This window comes from Camellia sinensis, chromosome 14 (assembly GCF_055761805.1).
Source record: "Camellia sinensis isolate YWXY chromosome 14, ASM5576180v1, whole genome shotgun sequence".
In the NCBI taxonomy this organism is placed as follows: Eukaryota; Viridiplantae; Streptophyta; class Magnoliopsida; order Ericales; family Theaceae; genus Camellia; species Camellia sinensis.
The window spans coordinates 75,240,517-75,249,508 of NC_138974.1; the positions used below are offsets into that span (position 1 = coordinate 75,240,517).

The window sequence follows — 8,992 nt, forward strand, 5'->3', positions numbered from 1 at the left end:
TTTTAAATTTGATGATCAACCAACCGCTTTAATGTGTTATTTTCTCTTTTTTAATGTCTTTTTTAATTATCAACCAATTATCTCTCTTTCATTAGAAAAAAAAAAAAAAACAAAACAAAACAAAACAAAATCATCTCACTTTCACATGCAGAATGCACCATTGCAGCTCAATACTATCTTAGTGAATTACACTTTTACTATATAAAAGATAGAAATAGCTAGTTAGATATACATGTAGAGAGAGAGAGAGAGAGAGAGAGAGTGGTCCATCTGAGTCTATCGCTGACCGACTTCTGAGAGAAGCCGTGCTAGATAAGGAATATATGAGAACGAAAGAGAGAGAATTCTACACTTTCAGCCTTCATGTTATTTTCTAGTTTTTGCTTCCAAGTTTCAAACTAGGAGTTCAAGATCTCTTCAATAAGTACTGAGGAGACGAGTTTTAGAGAGTTGAAACCACGATTCTCTTGAGTTAATTTTCTCTTTTGTTTTCTGGGAAAGTGTAAGATAAATCTAGCAATAGATTTATCAGCTATCGGCATATCTTGTTTTTTTCTTTGTTTTTGGCCGGTACTGTCTCAGCTTTTTGAGCTTTTATTCTTCTGGTTTAACTAGTTTTGGACACATACCACACATTTATTACCCCAAATTCACTTACAGAATGATGTCTGATTATGGAATCTCTCCAATTCTACCTATAATCCATGGGTTTTCCCAAGAACCAAACACAAACCCTAACCCTAATCTTAGTACAAATCAAGCTAAGAGGAAGAGAAACCTACCAGGAACACCAGGCAAGTATATTAAGCTTCAATTCAACTTCATACTTCAAATTCAAATGATTTCTTTTCTTTTCTTTTATTTTTTCTCTTTTTTGAATTATTTTCTTGATGGGTTTTTGGTTTTATAAAACACTAGATCCAGATGCAGAAGTGATAGCTCTCTCACCAAAGTCTCTCATGGCGACAAATCGATTCGTATGCGAAATCTGCAACAAAGGTTTTCAGAGGGACCAGAACTTGCAGCTTCACAGAAGAGGTCACAATCTTCCATGGAAGCTCAAGCAACGATCCAACAAAGAGGTGATAAGAAAGAAAGTATACATATGTCCCGAAAAGAACTGCGTACACCACGATCCGTCGAGAGCCCTAGGCGATCTCACCGGTATTAAGAAGCATTTCAGTAGAAAACATGGAGAGAAGAAGTGGAAGTGTGAGAAGTGCTCGAAAAAATACGCCGTTCAATCGGATTGGAAGGCTCATAGCAAAATTTGTGGGACTAAAGAGTACAAATGTGATTGTGGAACAATCTTCTCTAGGTACTGTACCAATTATATAACACATCTCTATCTATCTTAGTTCATATGATTAGTTTGTTGAAGAAATAAATGCACATCTAGATTTAGGATGATACGGTCAAAAACCTGTCAATATATCAGATATGAGCAATACTAGGTATCATGAAAAAACTTTCATGAAAATGATCATAAAAAATTTATGACCTTTGAATTACACTTAAAATAAAACACCACACACTAATCAAGGTAATCCAAATATCATAATTCTTTCATGATCTTTTTCATAAAATTTTTTTCGTAATCCCTAACTTTTCTCTATCATATAGTATTTGCTAATATTAATATCAGAATTGTGCTATCATGGGTTTGAATGGAATTTAATGGGGTATGAAATAAAGGCTTGTATTTCTGTACATAGTTAATATATATTTTGAGAATTTTATTTATTATTATTATTATCATTTATTTTTATTTTTTTTTTGTATATTAAACAGGAAGGATAGTTTCATCACCCACAGGGCATTTTGTGATGCTTTAGCTGAAGAAAGTACAAGGTTCACTTCTATTCCAACACCAACAAATTTTAACTTCAGAGCTGATGAATTGATGAACGGAACAATTGGTAATCTTCAAGCTGCCGGGGTTTCCGGAAACCCCCAATTTCCGTCGGTGTTCCGGCCAGACCTTGTTGGGTTGGAGACTGGCCAGCTCAACATGGATGGGCACAAACCAAGATTACCACTGTGGTTAGACCATGGCAATTCACATCCCAACAACCCTATTGGAATGCCAAGTAATTCAATGGGCTTGCCTGAAGTGGTGCAAACAGCACAGTGGCTCAATCGGAGCCAAGAATCACCATTTTCCGGTGGAAATCTCTCTCAGTTGGCGGCATTGGGACTGGTACTAAAAGAGGAACAAGAGAATAATGGAAATTTGTCTGAAACTGTGAGTAATTCTACTTCGTATTACAACAATCACAATCAGACTCAGAATCAGATTCAGCAAGAAGCCCCGGCTCACATGTCGGCGACGGCCTTGTTGCAGAAAGCAGCTCAAATGGGATCAACAAGAAACTCCTCATTGTTCAACAACCGCTTTGGACTGGTGAGCTCATCATCATCACCATCTCTCTCCAATGTTGCTTCTTTTAACCAGATGATGATGATGAGGCAACAAAACCTAGCTGAGAACTTGAATGGCTTCATGAATACTAGTAATGGTGGTGGCGGTGGAGATGGGTTGCTGTTGTTGGGTGATAATATGAACTCATCAAGCTCAGCGCTGGAGGCTAATAACACAAGGAATTTGATTATGGTGAGCAAACCCACTTGTAATGAAGCTGAAGGAAGCATGACTAGAGATTTTCTTGGTGTCGGAGGTGGAGGTGGCGGTGGCGGTGGCGGGGCTCTGCTGCGACAAGAGATAGCCAAGTTTGGCTCAATGGGTGCAGTAATGGACTTGAGCCAACAGTACAGGAGTGGCAGTCACTGAGTGAGTGCTCCAAAAAAGATGGTAAGTCTCTTTTTCGTACACCATAGATTTCAAGGTTAGTCTCTCTATGATATGTAGCTCATACAGTGGGGGTGCAGTAGTAGATTAGGTGAGACAGAGAGAGAGATAGAGATCTTGTGACTTCTCAGACATGGAGGGCCATTGCACTGCATGTTTTGGAAGAGACTAAACAAAAAAACGAATTTGGCAATCACGATTCACAAGGCGGGCGTTCTTGTTCTCACTCTCTCCATGTGGAATATTTTTTTTTTTTCAAACAAAATGTTTTGTATTGTACCTATAAAAAAAAGTATATGTAAATTTTAAATGTTAAATTTAATATTGTGTGAATCATACATTTAGGATTTTTTTTATTTTCACATTTAGGATTTTTTTTTTTATTTTTTTTAATGATTTTCTCTTCAACTTTTTCATTTATTACGAAAAGTTATGTAAAAAATAAATAAATAATTGATATGATACCCAAAAAAGAAAAACTAATAAACCAATGAATAATTTATTTGAGATGTCTCCAAAAGAAGTCTTAGTATAAATCTTGTTGATACATCTTAAATTATTATTTTCCTCCTTTTTTTCCCCTCTTTGCATGCATTATTGATTTACACAATAACTCATCATATTTGTGTTCTTCTATCTTCTCCTACCCAATAATTATGGTAGCTTCTATCTATAAGGAGTAAATTTCTATCATATTACTTATATATTATGTAGAAGGTCATGTATAGATGAATATAGTACGATATTTTTTATGTGTACGTAGAATCGGTCAATAATTTTTCCTCTTCTAGGGGTTTGATTGGAACTTGGAAGACTATTGGCGTCACCTCCAATCTTGGTCACAGCTCAAGTATTGGACTTTGGCTTGGAAAATAAGGGTTTGGTTTTCCCCTCTTCTACGGGTATGCTTAGAAGACTTTGGTGTTGCTAGTCTACTAGAACTATTGGTAGAATTTATATCAACCGCTTATAATGTATTTTATTTTAAGAGTTTGTGATAGATTGTTTGCTTTAATTTATGTTTACAGTTTATTAGATAGAAATAATTTAAATAAGTTAAAAAAATTTATTATTAATTTTTAAGTTACAATAAACTGAACCAAACAGACGCTATCTATTTTTACCTACAGGAAATCTATTCAGTATGTTATGTTTTTTTGGTATATGTTACATATTTTTGTGACAAATGTTACGTAACATTTTAATAGAGTAACAATATTTTCTGATTTAGAAATGAAATTACGTATTTGTATCATAATGTTATGCATTTTTATGATAATATAATACACTTTTAAACCACAAAATATGTAACATTACTATAAAAATGTCTAATTTGATTTTTAAACTACAAATTGTCACAGCTCTACTAAAAAATTATAAAATATTTATCACAAAATATATAATATTAAAAAAAGAGTTAATTACCTAAAAGTTTTATTTACAAATGTTTTGGTAGCTTAGGTCTTATTTAAGATTTTTTGAACCAATATATCCTATTTAGTAAAATTGAGAATATCATCAGTTTTTTCTAATTTTTATAATTAAGAACATTATCAATTTTGCATAGTAATGTTTCAGATAATTATTTCACTAACTGATAAAAAAAAATAGAGCATGAAATTAAACTTTTTTACCCTTCTAGTCATTGATTTGATTCAACTATCCAATAAAATCGATAATATTAATAGTTTTTTCCAATCTTAAAACTGATGATATTATTAGTTTTTCATTTTTTTTTTCAGTTTTGCAAATAAATGTTTCATCATCATACTCCTTTAGATACAAAATTTTCAGTTTCGCAAAAAAAGAATACAGTTTTTCAATATTTTCAAAAAAAAAAATTCACATAAATTTTTTTTTAAAAAAAATTTCAATTTGAAAGTTAATATTTTAAAGTTTTAAAAATCAAAATAAATGTCAAATCATCATATTTTTTTATAGATAATTATAAATGATGAACCATCATTGTTTGAAAGATAATCCCAATTATTAAAAATTTAATGCGATTTGAAGGTCTAAAAAATCTTAATTAAAACTTAGAGGTTGTTTGGGGTGTCCTAAATAAGTGCACTTTTTGTCTTTTTGGACTAAAAAATTGAGGAAGAAAATATGGATGCTTGGGTTAACTTTTTGACTTTTTATGAAAAAATATGTAATAAAAAATTGTAAAAATTGATTTGTAGGGAAAAAAATAGGATTGGGAGTTGTGCAGCTGTAATTGTTGACTTTTGATGAATAGTGTTAACCTTTTAACTTTTTGAGTAACTTTTTGACTTTTTAACTTTTTTGTAATATACCAAACTTATGAAATATAAATTTATAAATTGAAACGTATGACCCAAATGGTTCACCTTTTCTACACAGTCCATTTGCATATGATAAGGACGGGTTTCATTTCATTCCAAATGACTGACTGGAGTCAGAACAACTAGTCTATTTATTCTTATTCCAAATTCTACGTTCGATGATGATATCGAAGGCGGTGGCGGTGAAGCTTAAGAGATTAGGTTTAAGTTGATTTCTACCCTAAGCTTTCCTCCAGTCTATTAAATCGGCTGGAGTGTTTCGAGTCTATTTCGGCATTGGAACTATTTATGTGGTAAGATTCGTTAAATAAATTATTAATAGATAAAATTAAATTGATTAAAGGTGAATTAAATTAACGGTTCTTATAGTTTGGATTTTCTGTCACTTTGATTATTGACTTTTTAATTGTAACACATTTTATCTTGAATTTTAAATCTTATTTCAAATAAAGACAATTGAAGATGTCATTGTTCAATTTCAAGAACAAAGTCGTCAATTTGATAAAATATAAATTAATTTGATAAAAATATGTCAAAAAAATATTTTTGCATTTTAAAAATTATTTCTACCTACTAAAGATAAAATCATGTAACATTAATAAATTTTTTAGACATTTAATTTTTTGTTACCAAAATAATTTTATTATGTGTTTGGATGATGATCATATAATGGATGGTTATTTTTATTTTCATTAAATTAGTTTTATTTTTTCAAAAATCAAATATGACGACAACTTTGATATCATTATTAAACCAATCAATTGGTTGTTTGGTTGCTGCTGCATGGGCTGCTACTGCATGGGTTGCATTGCTATTCTATTTTTTCTTGCTTTGGTTGGTTTTGATTGGTTTATCTCCAATCTTGGGTCTAATGCTAGCAAATGATCATGCTTCCTTTGAGGTGCCAAACTAATTGGGATTGTTAAGGTTAATTATGATGCTCAATGTATTTTTTCCTAATTTGTTGATGTAAATTTTGTATGTATTTGTTGGCTACATATTTTGTAAAAGCCAGTTATAGTTCGACACGTGGCAGAGTAAGGGTAATAAAGGAAGGTTATTCAAGCCTTTAATCCTGATCGTACACGTGGCAATAAATATTGGTCCTCACATGATCTGAGTAACACTAGATCAATAACGGGATGCAAGATGACATATCTTCAATGGTTACTCATATTCAAATTCAAGTACAAGAGGGAAGCTCAACTGCCAGTAATGGCGTAATGGAGCTACTTGTAAGGAAGCATGATCAGCGATCATGGAGGAGCAGTTCGACGGTTTGAAGTGCAGTTCGAAGGTCATCACTGACGAGTATAAATAGCAGGGCAGCCCCCAGAAAAGGAGGACGGACTCAGATCATACAAATCAGTCATTTACTCCATATATTTTCTTTTCCAGTCTTTTACATTTCCAGTCTTTAAATACCTGCACTTTAAATACCCGCACTGCACTTCGATTCATAGGAGTAACTTCAAGTAAATTCAAGTAGATTGTTGTTGTAAACCTCTCTGAGGCTGAGTTCGGACCATTGTAAGTGTTCATTTTTATGAAATACTTCAATTGTTCTTCATATTACTGTTATTTCTATTAACTTCTCCTAAGTCAAGCCACCAGTAAAAGTCCTCTTCATTGAGGCTGAAAAGAACTAAAACACAATCGTCTGATAATTGGTTGGCAATCACAATTTCTGTAAGGACTGATTGATCCTTGCTGGCACGCTCACATTCACAAAAATACCCTTCGAAAAGCCAAAACGCCAACATATATTTTTGGCACGCCCAGTGGGACATAATTAAAAATGGCTAGAAGAAGACGACAAGGAGAAAATGAACGCTTGGAAGAAGGCGTGGAAGGAGAGATAGAAATACCAAATCCAGAGGATAATGTGGTAACACATCCTGTGGAAACTCCTATATTGTCAGAACCTATGGTCGAACAGACCAATACTTCTGGACAAGAACCATATATTGGACGAAACCAAGGAATTGGACCATCCACTGTGCCATTTACTCAACCAACAAATCCATGGGATGGTTTAGTAGATGCCATGGGACAACAATTAATGAACACAATGGAAAGGTGGGCAACATCCTTTTTGGATCGAATGAATAACCACCAACCAACAAACACAAGACACACGGAGGAAGTTGTAAATGTCCCCAACAAAGATTGGCTAGAGAAAAACAGCCTATGCAAGTTAATGGACATTCTAATGGTCAAACTAGTACCCAAAACTTTGAAAGACCATCACCTCAATCTTGGTATGAACCCATTTCAAGGCCTATAGCAGGCCAAAATGCCTCAGTATTTAATAATGAAGCCACACAGGTTGGTGGATCTGGCCAAGTACAAGAAACTGGCATAAGAATGGTTACAAATCCCATGTTCGAAGCCATACCTGGCACAAGGGGGTACACTAATCCCTTATTCGAATTTACACCCGGGGGGTTGGAGGGTTTTCCTACAAATGGCAGAGACCCAACACCTGTTCCAGCACCTTTTGCAGGTTCTTTCGCAGGTCATGCTCAAAGAGGTTACGCATACCCTCAATAGCAACCTGCACCGCAAGGACAACCAGCCCCAAATTTACCACCTTATGGACCAAGAGGACCACAAGCACAAGTTTGTCCACCAAATCCTGTGTTTGCCCCTCTAGTAGTGGTTCAGCAGGCACAAAATATGGTCCCTAGAGACCAGATTGCTGATATTGTTAAGGAGATATGTGGACCAATGGCTCGGGGGGTCCAGACTCCTATATACAGAAAACCATACCCAGAATGGGTGGATAGGGTACATGAATACCCAAGGGGATTCAGGATACCAGATTTTACCCTTTTTTATGGGACTGGAAATCAATCAACGATAGAACATATTGCTAGGTTTGCTGCTCAATGCGGTGAATTTACTAACCATGACTATATGAAACTGAGATTATTTCCAAATTCCCTAACGGGGGGAGCATTTGTATGGTACATCAACCTTACACCTGGCTCCATTCAAAATTGGCAACAAATGGAAGAGGCATTTCATGCCCAATTCTTCCAATCAGAGCCAGAAGTATCTATGGCAGATTTGGCTAGATTGAGTCAAAGGCCTGAAGAAAAGGCTACTCAGTTTATTGCCAGATTTAAAAGTGCTCGAAATAAATGTAGAGTCATCCTGCCAGAGCCAGAATTCGTCAGATTGGCTCAAAATGGTTTAGAATTCAGGCTTCGAAAGAAGTTTGATTCAACTGAATTCAGAGATTTGGTCGAACTGACCTATAAGGTGTCTCGATATGAAGCATTATTAGAAGAGGAACAAGATCGAAATAATGCATCATATAAGACATATTATAGAGATCCTAATTATGAAATAGATGCAGCAGAGATTGTAGGCAAAAAACCTGTAATCTGTGAAGCATTAATTCATAAGGATACAACTATAGACCAGCAGTTTAAAAAGAAAGACTTTCACAGAAAATACTCTTTCGATTTAACAAAAGCAGATGACATCTTTGATCATTTGCTCGCAGCTAATTTCCTTAAGTTACCTAAAGGAGTAAAACTACCATCTCCAGATGAACTAAAAGGAAAAGTATACTGTAAATGGCATAATTCTTGGTCTCACTTGACTAAAAACTGCATTGTTTTTCGAGACAGGATCCAAGAACAGATTCGAAAAGGAAGTTTGAAGTTCTCAGCTAAAACAGAAAAAGCCATGGGAATTGACAGGGATCCCTTTCCAGAAGTTGGAGAGGCAGCAGCCAATGTCATTACATCAGACTTCCAGAACTTGTCCTTGACAGAATTGGAGGAAGTCAATGTGCAGATGCACGTTGCTAATCAAACCAACATCAAGAAGAATACTAGAAGCCCACCAGTTATTGAACAAGGTT

General features: G+C 34.5%; 1 protein-coding gene across 2 annotated transcripts; it reads left to right on the forward strand.

Moving 5' to 3' along the window:
* The first annotated feature begins 228 nt into the window (after positions 1-228).
* Positions 229-3,908, forward strand: LOC114279565 (protein indeterminate-domain 7). Of its 2 annotated transcripts, XM_028221819.2 has the most exons (4): positions 229-794; positions 919-1,318; positions 1,792-2,812; positions 3,601-3,908. In XM_028221819.2, the coding sequence occupies exons 1-3, from the start codon at positions 662-664 to the stop codon at positions 2,789-2,791; spliced, it is 1,533 nt and encodes a 510-aa protein (XP_028077620.2). In that variant the 5' UTR covers positions 229-661; the 3' UTR covers positions 2,792-2,812; positions 3,601-3,908. The 2 variants fall into 2 exon arrangements, with proteins under 2 accessions (XP_028077620.2, XP_082761785.1); XM_082905659.1 differs by lacking the exon at positions 3,601-3,908 and having other exon boundaries at positions 1,792-3,147.
* Positions 3,909-8,992: the final 5,084 nt, after the last annotated feature.

What these genes read in the sequence shown, in the direction of transcription:
- LOC114279565 (XM_028221819.2), top strand. Translation starts at nt 662, where the DNA reads ATGATGTCTGATTATGGAATCTCTCCAATTCTACCTATAATCCATGGG. An exon ending in AAACCTACCAGGAACACCAG is followed by an intron (nt 795 to 918) that starts GCAAGTATATTA and finishes ATAAAACACTAG; the next exon opens with ATCCAGATGCAGAAGTGATA. An exon ending in TGTGGAACAATCTTCTCTAG is followed by an intron (nt 1,319 to 1,791) that starts GTACTGTACCAA and finishes TATATTAAACAG; the next exon opens with GAAGGATAGTTTCATCACCC.